General features: G+C 33.0%; 4 protein-coding genes across 4 annotated transcripts; 1 reads left to right on the top strand and 3 right to left on the bottom strand.

Annotated features, from left to right (window-relative positions):
* The first annotated feature begins 1,485 nt into the window (after positions 1-1,485).
* LOC134722023 (uncharacterized) lies at positions 1,486-4,473 on the top strand. The gene is made up of 6 exons (XM_063585439.1): positions 1,486-1,566; positions 1,986-2,138; positions 2,400-2,489; positions 2,990-3,149; positions 3,900-3,920; positions 4,389-4,473. The coding sequence occupies exons 1-6, from the start codon at positions 1,513-1,515 to the stop codon at positions 4,451-4,453; spliced, it is 543 nt and encodes a 180-aa protein (XP_063441509.1). The 5' UTR covers positions 1,486-1,512; the 3' UTR covers positions 4,454-4,473.
* A 6,305-nt stretch (positions 4,474-10,778) lies between these two features.
* Positions 10,779-11,561, bottom strand: LOC134723058 (ribonuclease H-like). Its single transcript, XM_063586694.1, has one exon. It carries the CDS (start codon positions 11,559-11,561, stop codon positions 10,779-10,781), a length of 783 nt encoding a protein of 260 aa, XP_063442764.1.
* On the bottom strand, positions 11,562-12,095 carry LOC134723057 (uncharacterized). Its single transcript, XM_063586693.1, has one exon. It carries the CDS (start codon positions 12,093-12,095, stop codon positions 11,562-11,564), a length of 534 nt encoding a protein of 177 aa, XP_063442763.1.
* A 53-nt stretch (positions 12,096-12,148) lies between these two features.
* LOC134723056 (uncharacterized) lies at positions 12,149-12,487 on the bottom strand. The gene has a single exon (XM_063586692.1). It carries the CDS (start codon positions 12,485-12,487, stop codon positions 12,149-12,151), a length of 339 nt encoding a protein of 112 aa, XP_063442762.1.
* Positions 12,488-18,178: the final 5,691 nt, after the last annotated feature.

Raw genomic sequence — 18,178 nt, 5'->3', positions numbered from 1 at the left:
GAAGTTGAAGAGCATTGAGAACCAAAATTCCTAGTCATATAGAAATCATTCTGTCCTGCAGTCTTATTTAGATGGAAATATCAGTAGATTTCATATGAATTCATTATAAGTACAAAAAGACAAGTCTAATTTCGATTAATGGGTTCTTTGATAAAGGTGTTTGTTATACTATTTTGTGGTTCAATCAGAGCATCATGATTATCTTTTGTGACAACATCGGTTAATTACAGTTTTTCAGTAAATACCCCTGTTCAACCATTGTGCAAGATCATGCATGAATGTCTCCGTTTTAGGACTTTGCTGTATGCAATTGCCCGTGATATACTGGTTAACAAATTTTGGCCAGACTTTCAATAATTGCGAGCTTTCGTTAATATAATATAATATGTTGTGTGATTTGAATTTGTTTCTTATTATATCTTTATTTTAGTACAATTTACTATAGTCTATTCTTTGATATACTATTTGTGAATCAACCAAAGAAGAGTAGTTGTGTTATATCTTGAAACGTTTCATAATTAGAAAAAAAATCGCTGTTAATGTTTGTTAGTTTCTGTTCAATTTATTTACATTTGTCACATCAGACATGAACATTTATACATATGATATTGTACAATGGAAACTAATTTCCGTCAATGTAAAACGAACAAGTGTATTCTTGTGTTAAACTATGAATAAATTGTTTTCAATACAACATAAAAATATAACTACGGAATAGATTTTAAAAAATCAAGATACAATCATGATATCTTCATAAAAATTTCGCAAAGAAAGATTTGAAGAACAATTCCAAGATGTCATTAAATTTCTGGCAGTGAGGTCAAGGCTTATAAGGGAGTTTAAACATTATACACTACATTTTTTATAAAGTGATGACCCTATATCTTCACATTTATAGTTAATTCACACATAAAGATTATATCCAACATCTTCCATAAGGCATTTTTAGTCAACTGATTGTTTTTTTAAATTTTAAAACAAAATAATGTAAGAACTATAAAAAGGAACAAGTATATTGAAAACTGAAAGATGTTAATTTTGTATTTAATTGTGGCAACAAAAAGGTAATCTATCTATTTAGAATAGAATTGGAAAATAAGCGTGCAGCATATGAAGTAAACAACATGTCGTGACAGTATTTTGATGATAGATTTCTAAATATAGGTGTTTTTTTTTTATATAAGTTCCGTTCGAAAAATAATAATGTATCTACGATAAAATTCTTTAAAGCTGTAAGTACATATAATTTCATTTGTTTTGTTGTTTTAAAAATTAACAACGAAGTGATCAAATTTTCTTACATTTATATTTAAAAATATAATCTTGAATAAATATTTTTCATAGTAAAAAAACCTGTAGACAGTATTCCTATCTTTTTTTACTTTTTAAAGATGAAGATATTCTCATCAGTAAAAGTTTTAAATATACGACACAGTTCATTACTATTTTAATTTTTTTTTAAATGTGCACATCTTCATGTTTACAGATATATATTTCTTCAAAACCATTAACATGATTATTGGAATAGTGACACTGTTGTTCGTTTATGTGAAAGCTATCCCAGAGGTAAGCCAAACATTTTCGACTTTTAAGTAAACTTGGAGTAATTTTTGATAACTGTGTTGCTAGTTAAGTACTTCAAATACAACTATATATGTGATGATGATGAACAATGTACACAAGAGTCGACATTAACTACAAGTTTTCAAAACTATTTACATCAAAGAGTACGTTCATTATATTTTGTTTTATTATCAATTCAATATGTGAGTCATGGTGCTTGTCAACGTCTGTCTTTATTTTAAAACTTGTTTGTGTTATTTGAACTTTTTTAGATTTTTCATTTGAATGACAATTATTCAATAGTTTTACTTGACAATCGTATAGCCTCAGCGTATCTAGAGCATTTCATAAAGTATAATTTCGGTTAATTGTGTTGTCACATATGTTTGTGCATAACAAAGACAATCTTTATGAATTTACAGGTAAACCATCTGATTGAAATTGACCATATGGGACGCAAAGTTGCTATGGATGTTATACATGATACCGAAGAAAAGACTGTGATTGCTATCGTTGGCGACGTGTGTAAATACAAGAATGGCGTCCCGACAGTTAATTTTCACGATTATAGCACGGTATGACTATACAATAAGCTACCGAAAATTTTTAATAACAATTTTATCAGTTTTATTAGTTCATCAGTTATATTATTAATGACAATGAGTAAAAAAAATAATTTTCAAACGCTAATCGCCTTCAATTGATTTTTAAGATGATATTATTGCGAGTATAAATGAACATAAAAGTCTAAATAGATATATAAATGTTAATACATTTAATGAAATGTATGCTGCATTGCATTCCAATTTATCTATATATATTTAATAACTTTGCAGGGTTATGGTGCGCTGAAAAATATAAACAAGCAAACGTGTATTATCACGAAATCACCCGTGCCCATGGCATCAGACAGAAAATATAGAATCGTAAGTTTCTGCATATATTTAAAGGCATCGCCACATATGTATGTACATAAATCAATTTTCAGTTAAAGTTAAGTATAAGAAAATTAAATGAAAATCAAGATTAGGTTAAAAATAAACTCATCATAAATACCAGGACTAAATTTTATATATACGCCAGACGCGCGTTTCGTCTACAAAAGACTCATCAGTGACGCTCGAAATCAAACAAGTTAAAAAGGTCAAATAAAGTACGAAGCTGAAGAGCATTGAGGACCAAAATTTCTAAAAGTTTTGACAAATACAGCTAAAGTAATCTATGCCTGAGGTAGAAAAGCCTTGGTATTTCAAAAAAATCTAAATTTTATAAACAATTAATTTATAAATATAACAATATCAATGATAATTCATGTCAGCACATACAGTGCAGTGCTGACTACTGGGCTTGTGATATGAATGGCGTTTTTATTAAAAAAAAAGAGCCTCATTCTATTCCTTATTTAAACGAGATTATCTTTTAACAGGGGTGGACCACCGAGGTGCACGACCACATTCTAAACATCGTGAATACCAAAATGACGTATGAAGAAGTAAAGGCCTTAGCTGGACACAAAGTTGCAGCGTTTTGTAAAGATTACAGGTCAATGCATGCTACGGTTTCTCCTGTAACAAAGCAGCGGAGAGGTACTTTATTACATTTTGTCTTTTTTTATTTTAATAAATGAAAAACAATTATAGGCATTATATTAGCTTTCATGATTTAGTGAAGGGCTATTCTGGCTATTTATTTTTAGCAAAACAGAAGTAAAATAACAACATATATTTTTATTGGGCGTGAAATCTGAAAACTTGCATATCACAAATACCTTAAATTGTAATGACTATGCATAAAAGGCAAATGGAAACTTATTGATTTAAGAAAAATAATCATTCTGCAGTTGTATTAATACTCTTCAAGTAAATGGAGAAAAACAAGCAGCATACCTTTTTATCACCATACTATTTATATTGTCGAGTTCTTAATATTATTAGGACAAATATGAAAAACTTAATTGACTTCGGTAGTTGTAACTGTTGAAACTCATCTCATTTCAAATTTACGATGGAATTTTAGATTCAAATCGATGCAATGTGTCAACATTACTGCTATCACATATTTTAATTATTATAAATATTACCAGATTTGTAAGTGAAAATTTTCCGATTTTAACATATATAATGTAAAATATCGAAAAAGGTCGATTTTTAATATTCAACTATTAGAAATCATACCTGTTACTGTCTGATTGACGTATTTCCTAAGACCTGCCTTTATTAATCGTTATTGGTTATAGTTTTATTCAGCTACTTTAAAATTACTATTTTGACTTGTATGTTATTAAAATTTGTTGTTTCTTTATGGTTATTTGGTTATTAAATCTTCTTGTGTTTTAGATGCAGATTTCACTTCATCAAGTAAGTGTTGCATTAAGTATAACTTTATATAAAGTGAAGTAAGGTTTGAGTATTTAAAAAAATATTATTATAAAGTAAAAAAAAGAAACTTTTTGTTTTAAACATAGACCATTATTCTAAATCTGTTATTAATTTTCATAGATTAGTGCTTAATTAATTGTTCCGTGTCTTTGATAATCTTTGGTTCCTTTTGATGACTATATAATCAGTTGACGACCATAAAAGAGGGACCAAAGATACCAAAGGGACAGTCAAACTCGTAAATCTAAAAAAAACTGACAACGCCATGGCTAAAAATGAAAAAGACAAACAGAAAAACAATAGTACACATGACACAACATAGAAAACTAAAGAATAAACAACACGAACCCCACCAAAAACTAGGGGTGATCTCAGGTGCTCCGGAAGGGTAATATAGATATAAATATATGAATATATTGAAAGATAATACTGACTTCAATTTAATAGGTGCCATGAGCTACATGTGGTGTGTATTTTCCAGCTGTTCTACCAGGGCTACAGATGCGCTTTGAAAAAAACCCTGAAAATAAATAAAATAAAGTAACAATTTGCATCGTCATGAATCTTATTTATAAGTTTTAATAACATTAACGGTACCAATTTTCCTGCACCAGATGCGCATTTCGACAATACATGTATCTTCAGTGGTACTTTTGTCCAAAATATTTGAAATCCAAAGCTTATATAAAAGATGAAGAGCTATAATTCAAAAGGTTCAAAAAGTATAGCCAAATCCGTGAAAGGAATTACAGCTTTGCATGAGGGAGATACCTTCCTTAATTTATAATAATTTCCAACATTTTGTAACAGCAATTTTTAATAACAAAAAATCCGTATTTTCATGCCAGTACCGAAGTACTGGCTACTGGGCTGGTGATACCCTCGGGGACTAACAGTCCATCAGCAAAGGCATCGACCCAGTGGTAGTAATAACACTTTTGATTATCAGTCATCACATACAAAATAATGGTTATGTATTCATCAAAGAGTCAGGATTCCAAAGGCTCATTAAATCAAAACAGCATCGCGATTATTAACATACAGACACACAATACAATAGACACACGTGTAAGCCTTCTATCAAAAAGAGGCAGCAGATACTAATGGGGCATTGAAACGTATAAGAGAATTGAAACGGGGAATGTAATTAGTCAAGATTACCTGACAACTCCATGCAAAAAGAGGGATCTCGATATAACAAAAATTCATCAAAACACCTAACAAAACTTCAGACAAAATAAAGACAACAGTAGTATACAGCTGTTCAAAACTCATAAACTCGTAAGCAAGACGAACCACATAACAAAAACGGAGTTGATCACGATTGATTCAAAAAGATAAGCAGTAGTCCTAAGCGTTAAATTTCCGAGATTCTGGTTCAGATTCTTTATAATACACAAGTTTAAAGATGATATGTTGCATCACATGAGGTCAAACCCGGTTTTCAATATGGCTCGTGTTGCTCAGTCTTTAGTTTTTCTAGTTGTGTTTACTGTATTGTTGTTTGTCTCTTGGTGGGTTTTAATTGTTTTGTCATGGCATTGTAGCAATATTCCAGCAGCACCTGCACACGGACTACGTATCTCCTAATTATTACGATATTCCCGGGCTCGTATTTCCTATCATGATTTCCTCCTTTGAAGGTTTCTGCTCAAAAGAAAGCTATAAAACCAAGTTCGAAATGGTGAATTTAAAATCATCCCTTCATATATTTTACGGTCGCCATCAGGATTTGGTTGGCAATTATGGTTTACAAGATGATATTGGATATGTTCCTTAATGTCGAAACCACAATCCACTTCCCTTTTCACCACGAAAATGACCTTTGAAAATTGAAATAGGTTGAAACTTACGCAAAGATTTTTTATGCATTCGATCGATCGTTTTTATCGTTATTATTCGCTAAGTTCTATCTTATAGAATACTTAGCTGTAGTAGGCAAACTATTTAGAATTTTGGTCCTCAATCCTCTTCAACTTCGTACTTTATTAGGCCTTTTTAACTTTTTTGGATTCGAGTGTCACTGATGAGTCTTTTGTAAACAAAACGCGCTTCTGGTGTATATACTAATTTTAGTCCTGGTATCTATGATGAGTTTATTTATAAATACATACATTTTGCCTCTTTACATTTATATTAATATTATTATGTTTTATATATAATAATATCATAACATGTTATTATGTTTTATATATAATAATGATATTATCATACGACCTACTGAATTAGACTATTTGTCGGATTTGTTATAACATGAACAACACGACTGGTGCAACATGTGGAGCAAGATCTGATTACCCTTCCTGAGCATCCCCTGATATCTCTCCCATTTTTGGTGGGGTTCGTGTTTCTTAGTCTTTAGTTTATTATGTTGTGTCTTGTGTACTATTGTTTGTCTGAATGTTTTTTTATTTTTTAGCCATGAAGTTGTGAGATTTTTTATCTATCCATGAGTTTGACTGTGCCTCTGGTTTTCTTGCCCTCTTATAAAATAAAGGCAACAGTAGTATACCGCTGTTCTAAACTCATAAATCCATGGACAAAAAAACAAAATCGGGGTAACAAACTCAAACCGAGGGAAACCGAGAGAAAAAATGGTGGGTTGAACCTGGTTTTGTGGCATGCCAAACCTCGCACTTTTATGGCCATGTGAAATATAACATCAAAATGACAACACAACACCACAGGACTAAAAGTCATTGTTTAGAAATTAGTATATATTGTAATATTGCTAACCAGTATATCCCTCAGACCCTAAATGACTTCAATGATACGATGAGCTCATTCTTCCTGTATTTAAAGAATACTTGTGACGTTCTTTAAAACTTAAAGTTATTTTAATCAATTGGACCTTATTATCACCAGGTTCAAATTACTCAAACGATTCATTAAAAACAATATTTAATAATAAAAGTGTGAAATGAGTATAATTTGATAATGACATTTCATTTGAATGATTATAAATTTGCAGCTATTCTTCGGAAATGGATATATGCAATAATTTTACGTGTAAAGACATGCACATACCTGATTTGTTGTCACACGAAGCATCGTTGATGCTTCATTTTATATAGCAGGCATTGTACTTTGGTAATATGCATTCGTAAAGAGTTAATGCTGATGATGTTTATAGAAGTTAATTCCAATGTACAACATTGAAGGGAAAAAAAAGCTGAATTACAAGTAATCTGTTCTTTTGCTGAATGTTTTATATTGTATTGAACTGGTAAATCTTGAGTTTTTTCCTGGCTGAAACCAGCGGTAAAGATTAGGATCTATTGTTATAAGTTTGTGTTTGTGATGTAGTACCTTATTGTGACTCGATTGATGTCTTTGCGAGTATCAAGTGACAATCATTTAAGATGGTTTACGAACAATAGATTGGAATTGTCCATATGAAAATAGGAAGATGTGATATAATTGCCAATGAGGCAAGTCTTCAAAAGAGATAATATTACACACAAACTTTCAATTATAGGTAACTATACAGCCTTCAACAATGAGAAAAACATATACCGCATACCGGTATTGTATGTAACAGACAGGTGTGTTACACCATTAAGACTCCTTAAACTTATATATAAACGTCGATTAAATTCTATTAACAAAAATACCGTCCTCAAGGTAAATTAACAATTGGGCAAGTTCATTTTACCTTGAAAAATCTGGTCCTCGACTAAATCAACGAAAAGAACGAATGGACAACTATTTATATGTTATTTGAATGATTTTCTGTTTAATACTTTAAAATTATTATATTGGTATTCACATTCTTTAGTAACTTAATCACCTACCGTGATATTATCGTGGACATTAACTGTTGGGGCACCATTCTTGTATTTACAAACGTCGCCAATTATAGCAATGACAGTCTTTTCTTCAATGTCGTGTATAACATACATTGCTATCTTGCGTCCCTTGTGATAAATTTAAATCAGGTGGTTGACCTGTGTAGTCATCACAATTTAAGCTATTTTAATATGCATTAAATGTAGGTTAAAAGTATAGGTACACGTTTAGTGTATTTTCACTTGTTTTTTTTTATATTTCTTTTGATTGAGTTAAGCCATTTCAAACGATATTGTATCGTGGGGGTTCCTATGTTGGAACAGAGGCAAAATCAGAAGGTTGGAAACAGAAACCAAAACTGCCGAACAGAATTGGTGGACTTTTCTAACAATCATTTTGGCGTGGATTTAGGCAGTCATTGCTTTCGACGGTGACACATCTATTTGTTAGTGGAAAACCAGGGTTGAACAGAAAAATGACGTAATCAATACAACTTTCGGATTTTTTTTAAAACAAAGACATAACGAAAGTATTGTCTGTTTAAATGTTAAATTTGCTTAACAAAAAATAAATTCTTGAAAAAGGGAATTAAAAGAATAATCTAGTGTGGCGTTTTAAAATTGGTCAGTATAATTGCATGATAATTTATTATGTAATAAGTATACAAAAATTAAGTCATAATAACCGTTTTGAAAGTATTTTTTTCTTCTTTCTATCAGTTCCTTTTTTATGAATTTCAAAGCTGTATGAAAATATACATCTGTTTAACGTTGTTTGATTTTGGTTTAGAAAAAACAACTTGTGTTGTACTTCCTCAAATTACACATCTGAAACAGCTTCATAAAGATGTGCAATGCTAATTGATTAGTATTTGTAGGTGTTGTATATGTTTTTCTAGTGATACCACAAATGTAACTTAATTGATACAAAATAAATTATGAATGAAATGTATGAACCTTACTTCAAGTTTCCAAAATAAGGTAGAATAGCACATGCTACGCTTAAAAAAGTAAACAAGTGTATACAATTACTAATGAAAAATCAATATCAAAGTTCGAAAATATATCGTACATAACAAAACGACATATGGTCTGATGAAAGGTTTACAAAGTTGAAATATTTTTTTCAGTAGTATTTGGTTACGATAAATGTATAAACAACATAGTTATAGTAAAACATTTGGTATTGATTCGAAATCTTCATTGTCAACAACTCAATACTCTCCTAAAGTAGAATATTCATGTTCATTATGGACACATAAGCTGACATCGCAACAGAGAAAAAAGACGAAAAAAACCCGGTTCACAAAATAGATTTTTACCTACTCGAAACTCACACATCCAATGTAACCTAATGAGCTGTGCTCCGGAACTATCACCACATCGTTTTTGATATGTGACACCCATAAAGTATGAAACATTTGATAAGTTATATTTTGTTAGTATTCATCACTTGTTATTAGTAATTGTTATTATCCCTTGAAAGCGTATTTTTAGTAACAAATAAGTTCACTGATGTTAAACTGATCACCTAAACTGCAGCTACGGTGATCTCAACATGGCAGAGCGCAAAGCAGGTAAAATAGTCTTTTTGTAATTTCTCCGTGTTCAGGCATTGTTTTTTAAGAATAACTCAGCCGCTAGGTTATTACGTACGGTATTGTTGTATATGTGTGTTCTAAATATTATTTTGACCTTGTTATCAAAATAATAGCCTTTGAAAATTTACGAAAGATCATCGTAACTCCAAGAAATTTGTTTGTTATGATAGTGGTTTACTTGATTATAAGATAGTCGTAACTTGTATATGATCATAGTAACTTTCCAATGATGATCGTAACTTTCTCTATATGCTGATGGGCGACTAAATATAGATAGTGTGTGAAAGTTTGATAACTTAAGGAATAATTTACTAATTTTCTTTTTGCTTTGTAAATATAGTTTGTATATTTTACAAGTAATAATTTAAGGTTAATATTCATCACGAATAAGGAGAGGCAAACATTTTATATGTTCACACATTATTATCGGAAACTATGATGTTGTTTGAATTACGTTCGTTTTTAAGTAAAGATATGCTTTAGGTCAATGGTATCTTTTTTTTCTGTAAATCTTGTTCCCTTTTCAAACACTTTTTTTTCGTTATCTGAATGTTGTATTAGTTCTTTTGGTGTGGGTAGTTAAGGTGTGCGCCCATTCTGCGTCTGCACTAGACATAAAAGAACACATATAGCGCATATCACCTACAAAAAATGAAGTTACTAAGAGTGTTTAATAAAGATATTGTGGCGGAATCGCTTTTTTTAATTCAAAATTATGTGTAGGGTGGCTTGTTTCTATTTCCAATTTATTTTGATCGTTTTTATTTGCTTATATGTTCGTATAAAGAGTAAACTAAAAAAAAGTGTAATTGATTTTTATTGGTTAATCAGGTAAGGACTTTCGGTGTTTTACATAAGATAAATGATTAAAAGCTTTTCTTTTCTTCTCGGTAGTAATCAATAAATCTTTAGAATAAAGTATTTTCGAGTGCACCTTTATATACAAGTTTGTATCGAAGTACGCGGTTGATTAAAGTTGTTATTTCTTTACCTAGTATATAAAGTATGTATTTTATTTTTCGGCCGCTTGATCGTATAATGTCAAGGTCTGTATAAGACATAATCAATATTTTGGTTTGAAATTTCAATCTTAAGGCCTGTTGGCACGAATTGTCCCAATGTGCGGTTTTCCTCTACGTATTTTCTTCTCTGTGCTTTAAATTTGGTATGCGCTGGTTAAGATTGGGATTGAGGAACAGCAGTATTAAATCTGCCAGTTCTGTCAATGTAATGCGCCACTGTTTGTAATTTGGCTTTTGTTTCTTCTGTGTTCTCGCCGTCCAGTCTCGTTAGTATAGTAGCTAAATTCAAGTTTCTGACCCCGACCTCTTTAGATATTTGGTGTAGCATATCTTCCCGTTCGTTTTCATAGCAGGGACACTCGAGAAGGAAATGTTGAGGTGTGTCAGGTGCTCCACAGTTGTATGACTCTGTGGCGTTGGTTTGGCCTACTCGGTTCTTGTAGTAGTTGTGTAGCCAGTTCTTAGTTGGGCGAATATACTGAAGTGTCTTTTAGTTGGGAAATCAAACATAATTGAGTGTTTTGTAGTTGGTATTTTTTCATAAAGGTCCCTGCCTCTCTCAGATATTTCCCATCTTCTCTGCCATTTATTTCCTGTACTTTTGTACGCTGCTTGTTTGACGTCCTGTAGTGTTATGACGTTATTTTCCGGTGGTAATTCTTTTGCTTCTTCTGCCGCTGTTTTTGCAAGGATGTCAGCCTCATCATTACCAGCTATGTTGGCATGTCCTGGTGTCCATGATACAATTACATTGAGTCCTTTTTGCCTAAGATGTTCAATATTTTCTTTTATTTCTCTTATTACGGAGATGTAGCTGTTTGGGGCCCAGTTCAGTGTAAGTAATCCCACGGCGCTTTGACTGTCAGAGAAAATTTTGATTCTTTGTATTGCATTGTAAATGTTTTCTGTAATGCAGTATTCTAGGACCATGAGAATTGCTATGAGTTCCGCCAGAAGGATGGATCCTCTTTGTGCCACAGGTCTATGTAATCTGGCAGCAGGCTTAATGTGTTCAGCATAGATAATTGCACCTGCTCCACAGGGTCCTGGGTTACCTAAGCATGATCCATCTGTAAACGATATTGCTTGTTCTTGTGTGCAGTCTCCCATTAGTTGGTTAATGGTCTCCTGGCAAAGTTCTTGTTGTTCATTTGTCCTCGGTTTTGAGTTGCCTAGTCGACTCCAATATAGAGGTTTTGATTGAGTCATTTAAGTTTCTCCCAGTCTGTAGGTAAACTCTGGTTCAATGAGATCGATGTTTATCTTTGTCTGTTTTTCCATTTCTGCTGCTTGGCTTAGTGCTTTGCACATTGGTGTTGGATACTTGTCATATGCGTCATGTTCTTCATACCTCACAAGTTGCTGTTTGATGGGTTCCTGTGCAGATTTGGATTTAATCTTTGCAATATCTTTAATGGCTATTTGTTCTAGCCTCAGGTCTATTGGCATAACTCCTGATTCTACTTCTAGTGCTTCTCTGCCAGATGTTGTAGGCATATCCATGCATAGGATAAGTGCTTTTCTTTGTACTCTGTCAAGTTTTTGCAGGTCTTTTGGTTCTGCTATTTGCCATGCCGGACTACAATATTCCATGACTGATCTGACTAGACTGTAGTATAATTGTAATATCTTTTCTGTCTTTAATTTGCTGATCTGTCTCACTTCTCTCAGAATAGTTAAATTACGGTTTGCCCTCTTTTCAATTGCATCAATGTGTTTACTGAAGGTCATTTTCTCGTCCATAATGATTCCAAGGAGCTTTGGTGTTGAGTTGTATTTCAGTTCTTTACCTTGAATCAAAATGCGTTTGTCCTCTTCATCGATGTTTTTTTTTTTGAAAAGATGCATATTTCAGTTTTGTCTAGGTTGATGTTTACTCTCCATTTTTTAGTCCATTTCACTGCCTTTGTGATGTCATCCTTCATTCTATCTTTGAGTTCCAGTATCTGGTCTGGTTGAGCTGTTTGCCAGAGTGTCCCGTCATCAGCAAAGTTGGTGTAGTCTCCTAGAATGTCTCCCAGTAGGTCGTTGATAAAGATGTTGAGTAATGTCGGAGCCAGAACTGATCCTTGTGGTAGCCCTATCTTTGTTTCAAATTCTTCACCTACATAGTTTTCGAAGATGCATCTTGCCATTCTGTTATTTAGGAAGTCTTCAATCCAGGCCCATGTTTTTCCTCTAATACCCAGATGGTGTAGTTTTACTAATAGTCCCTCTCGCCAGATTGAATCATATGCCTTTTCAAGATCAATAAGACATGCAAGGGTGATTTCTCCTTTATTGAATTTTTCTATTGTGTTCTGAATAAATCTGATCAGGCAGTTTGATGTTGATTATTTTTTCCTGAATCCTTCTTGTTTTTCTTCTATAAGCTTCATTCCTTCTATGAACGCTGCCAGCCTGTTAAGAACATTTCTTTCAGTAATTTTGCACATGACACTAGTTAGACTTATTGGGCGGTATGATGATGGTGAGTAGTAATTTGTTTTTCCTTGTTTCCTCAGGAATTTTACGTTTGCTGTCTTCCATTCCTGTGGTAGCCGGCCATGTTTTAGTGTGAGGTTCACCATAGTTCGTGTTGCTTCTATGAGGTTTTCTCTGGCAAACTTAAACAGTTCTGGGAAGTGGCCGTCTGCTCCAGGCGATTTACCTATTTCTAGTAGGTATATTGCTGCCTCAACTTCATCCGTGGTAACCTCATAATCTAATTTATGTTCTCTTTTTGTCAATTTTTTCTCTAATTCACATATTCTTTTGTATTCCTCTTGAGTCTGTTTATAGAACTCTTCGTCAAATTCATCTGTCTTTAGATGTTTACCCTCAAAAAATGTTTTTTGCAGAATTTTATATTTTTCTTGATTTGAAAAGGCTGGTCTATTAGAGGTAGGATGGTGTTACAATCTTTCTTTTTGGTCAATTTCTTATAAGTTGTCCATACCTCTTTTGAATTTATTGATGTATTGATCTGGTCTACTAGGTGTTCACTCCAGTCATTCATAGCTTTTTCTTTCTCATTTTCAAACTTTTCTTCTGCTGTAACAAGGGCTTCTTTATTTTGTGGGATGTTTCTCTTTCTATATTGCCTTTGTTTATAGTTTAAGTTTTTCTTTGCTTGATTAACATCGTAATTCCACCATGGAGGTTTAGTTGATTTTTTTTTCTTTCATCTCTTTTTGGCAGATAACTTCCTGCATCGTTTTATCAATAGCCGCTTTAAGTGATTGGTATATCTCATCTACATTATCATTGCTTGGATTGTTCAGTAGCCATTCTTCCATGTTCTTTTCTGCCTGTTCTTTACATTTATTCCAGTCTACTTTGTTAATTTGCCATACTTTCCTCTTTTTTAAGTTGTTTTGTTCCTTTTTGCATACATCAAGTTCTGTTAGTATACATATATGGTCAGATCTTATGTTTTCATGGACTAGTGTTGAGCAGTTGTGCACTTTATTAATAGTGCTGGGTGTTATAATGACTAGATCAATGACACTTTTGGTATTCCATTTTGTAGGCTGGCCATCATTAATGCACAGCATGTCTGTTTTGGTCAGGAAGTTTTCAATTATTTCTCCTGCCTTGTTTGTCTTGTCATTGTTCCATTCTAAGCTTTTAGCATTAAGGTCTCCCATTATAATCAGTTCATGCTTGTTGTTTTGTTGTACCTTTTGAACTTTTGTAGTTAGTTCTTCAAGTTGTTTTGTTTCTTCTGGTGGAATGTAGGGTACTAGCAGATTGAATATGATGTTGTTATCTGTGTGTATGGTAGGTGCTACACTTTCATAGTTTGTATCTTCAAAGTCTGTGCATTTAATGACTGTGAAATTGGTTTTGTGAGTGTTGATGCAAATAGCCACGCCCCCGCCTTTTCTTCCTTTATGTGGTTTATCAAACACTTGCCAGTCTAAAAAAGTTAGTTTTTTATTCTCTTCTTGGTGGGTTTCATTTAAACAAACAATATCTACATCATAACTATTTACAATATGTACAAGTTGCTGGTAGGCCGTACTAATGGCCTGTGCATTCAGGAAGAGGAGTTTCATTCTGTGTGTTCAGTATGCTGTAAAGTCTCCTCTTGTTGATTATTTCAAGATATTTTTCGCACTTTGTTGATGTTGCTGAGTGTATGTTCCCACAGTTTACGCAACACGGAGTGTTTTTGCAGTCTTTAATCTTGCAGTTTTCTTTCCCACAGTTTGAACAGGTAGCTATGTTTAGACAGCGCTTGCAAATGTGTCCAAATTTGTTGCAATTGTAGCACCTAACAACTTTAACAGGTTGTTCTGCTTGAAGTTTAGAATATGTTGTTGTGCCGGGGTGGCAGTATCCTTTGGAGGTGGTTGCTTTTTTAACTTCCTCGTGGTCTGTAAAGGTTACTTTTTCTACTGGCATAAGTTTCCCAGTGTCTCTGTACTTTTTTCTCTTCACTTCTTTTATTTTATATAGGTGTGACAGATCTAATGATATATTTTCTTCTGATAGATGGACAGGAATATTATGTAGGTAACAAGAGTTTGTTCCCTGGTTTATAGATCTTGGTTTGTGTGCCACAGATTTTTCGCCAAATACAGATGTATTTATTGGCCAGGATTTAATGATTTTGTCCCTTGTTTTTTGGTCTTTCAGGTGGATAGCTATTCCCCCTTTTCGTAGGCTGTACGCCTCTTCTATTTGATCTTCGAGTGCTTTGATTTTTGTTAACTCTTTTCTGATTGTTGTACTGTCTATAGCTGTGTTTGGCTGTTCTATGTTGTCTATAATTATAATTTTTTCTGGGTCTTTCTTCTCTCTCAGTGCCTTTGGTAGTTTTCCTTCTGTATTCTGCTTATGGTTATTACTTTGCAGATACCCTTGTCCTATTGTTTTTGTGATCTCTAGTAGTTTATCAATTTTCTGGTCTGTTTTGGTATCACTAGTTGTTTGATGATACTCAGCTGTTAATTGTATATATGGTTGCTTTATGATGCAGAGTGCACATGGGAATTTAATACCTGTGCTTATAATTTTTCCTGCATCCTCTGTTGTGTATCCTGCGCATACACTGTGCCACCACTTATTGCACAGATCGCATTCAAGCCAGGTGATTTCTTTCACAGTACTTATAGTTTTTGGTGGTTCGTCTCTACAACATCCAGCACATAGAATGCTCTCCTTTTCCTCTTCAGGATTGTTTAACTTTTCTTTCTCTTTCTTGTCCTGTGTTTCTTCAGTGACTGATTTTCTTTTTCTATTACTTGTCAAACGGTTGCTTCTTCTGATGGGAGGCATGGGTTGTTTTTCATGAGTTGAATAAAACCGCCGTTGTTTATTTATATAATTAAGGGCTTACGGGTTTATTATACCCAAATGTCTGAATAAGACACTGCAACTTGGTTTGAGTAAAACCGATATGCTTTATTTCTCAGAGTGATTCTTTGTTACTTTATTTTGTCCTGTTTTATCTAAAGCCCTCCTCTAATTATAGAGTCTAATTCCACAGCTTGCACAAGTAATAATTGAGTTAGAGAGTTTTTTGTATTTCCAGTCTATGGGAGGTGCGATACGATAAAAAAATTTCTTATATCAATGAGCGATATTGTCTTATATCAACGAGTTGCATTGTGGGAAATTTCAGACGAATTTTAGCATTTGTACGAAGAAAGGCAGATTTCTCGGTATAAACTAATGACTCTTTTCTTAAAACAGGGTATCTTTTAACACGACATACGTCTGGTGTATAATTTCATGAGTTATTTTATGTAATAACAAGCAAGGTGTATTTAAACGAGAAAATTGAATTATTGAATAAATGAAACATAAATGCACGATTTATCATTTGTAAATGTACACATTCTATTAATATCATTTAGCAAATTCAATGGAATGCAATTGAGATGAATTCAATTGTTTGCTACGCCAAAATCACCTATAAGTCAACGATACTCCTATATTTTAAAATATCAATGCGTTATTTGTCTTATATCAAAGCGATGATTTTTTAATATCAAAAATTTATGAATGCGATACTTTTCTAATATAACTGCTATAGTTTTCTAATATAAAATGAATACGATGACACGTCACAATGCATGTCAAGAAAACTGCAAACATAAGTCACAAACTTTGATCATGACCGGTTTTATGTTTTAGGATCAATATCACTAAAATTTCGTAACTGTAACAAAATTAACGCTTACATGAACTTAACATTTCAAAAATGATTCTTGACCCTATTGATAGTTGAAAGTGTTAATAATCTGTTCAGATTTGTGTTCAATCACATCGTTTATCCGACTAACTAACATGTTTAACCCCGCAACATTATTATACCCCACGCGAAGAGTTGCGGAGGGAATACTGTTTTTGACCCGTCCGTCCGTCCGTCAGTCCGTCCGTCAGTCCTGTTTCTTGTCATCGCAACTCCTCTCAAACCACACAACAGAATTTCACGAAACCTTTTCAGATGATAAGGACATACATGTAGTTGTGCATATTGACGGGAAATTGCGATTCAATTTTTTTTCTAGGAGTTACGCCCCTTTGAACTTATTTGCTTCAATGTACTTCTTCAACAGTTTGTCATCTCAACTCCTCTGAAACCACACAACAGAATTTCATTAAATTTTGTAGATAGAAAGGACATACTATTTAGATGTGCATATTGGCAGGAAATTAATTTTTCTTATACGATTTTTTTTTCTTACACTTATTTAATTTCTCCAATGACAATGTGGGGACGTGGGGTATGTGAGCTTGCACACTAAGGTTCTTTAATTTATGTATGTGCCTGTCCGAAGTCAGGAGCCTGTTGTCGTTTGTTTATGTGTTACATATTTGTTTTTCGTTCATTTTTTTGTTGTTGTTTAAATAAGGCCGTTAGTTTTTCTCGTTTGAATTGTTTTACATTGTCTTATCGGGCATTTTATAGCTGACTATGCGGTATGGGCTTTGCTCATTGTTGAAGGCCGTACGGTGACGTATAGTTGTTAATGTCTGTGTTATTTTGGTCACTTGTGTACAGTTGTCTTATTGGCAATCATACCACATCTTATTTTTTTATAATTTTATTTGAAGTTGTGATCCAATGGCGGAATTTAAATGCGGTTGCAAATACGTCTACATACTATTAGATTATAATATACTGGTCACACTGCTATAGCCTATCCACCTTGGTAATATCGAAACATGGAAAAAGATATTGAGAAGGAAAACAGTTCTTTTTTTGATATCAAAGACTTTTCCCGTTGGTAAATCGATATCTCTATGAACATAATCAGCTCGCCGCGTGGACGCTCTTTTAAATCGCGATGACCGTGAGGGTATTCCGATGTATTCTTGCCACAGATATTTGACTTCCGTTTTTGTCTAGTAACCGATCGTAAAAATACGTGTACTTTTCTTAATGCAAAAAAAAATCCGTATCGTTGTTATAAATTCATTTCTTCAATGAGTACTAAAACAAATGTTTAGAACACAAATAAATAAGATGTAAAAATCTTTTGACGTAATAAATGTGTATATATCTTTTCTATATTCATACATTTACTATATCGTTCAGTTGGAGGACTGGAAAGCAGTTATTTATAAAGGGAAATTTTAAAGATTTATAGATATAAGAAGATGGTGCATGAGTTCGAGTGAGACAACTTTCCATCAAAGTAATTATTTGTTTAGGGTAAACCATTATAGATCAAAGTAGGTCCTTAAATACGGAAACTTGGCCCACAGCAAACACCACGCTATATAGGAACAAAACATTACTAGTGTTAAACCAATCAAACAGGAAAACCAACGGTCTAATTTGTAAAAAAAAAAAAGAAGATTCAAAAGTACAGGTCAGATTTTGTCGA

The sequence above is a fragment of the Mytilus trossulus genome, chromosome 6 (assembly GCF_036588685.1).
Source record: "Mytilus trossulus isolate FHL-02 chromosome 6, PNRI_Mtr1.1.1.hap1, whole genome shotgun sequence".
NCBI classification, from domain to species: domain Eukaryota; kingdom Metazoa; phylum Mollusca; class Bivalvia; order Mytilida; family Mytilidae; genus Mytilus; species Mytilus trossulus.
This window is presented reverse-complemented; position numbering and strand designations above follow the sequence as displayed.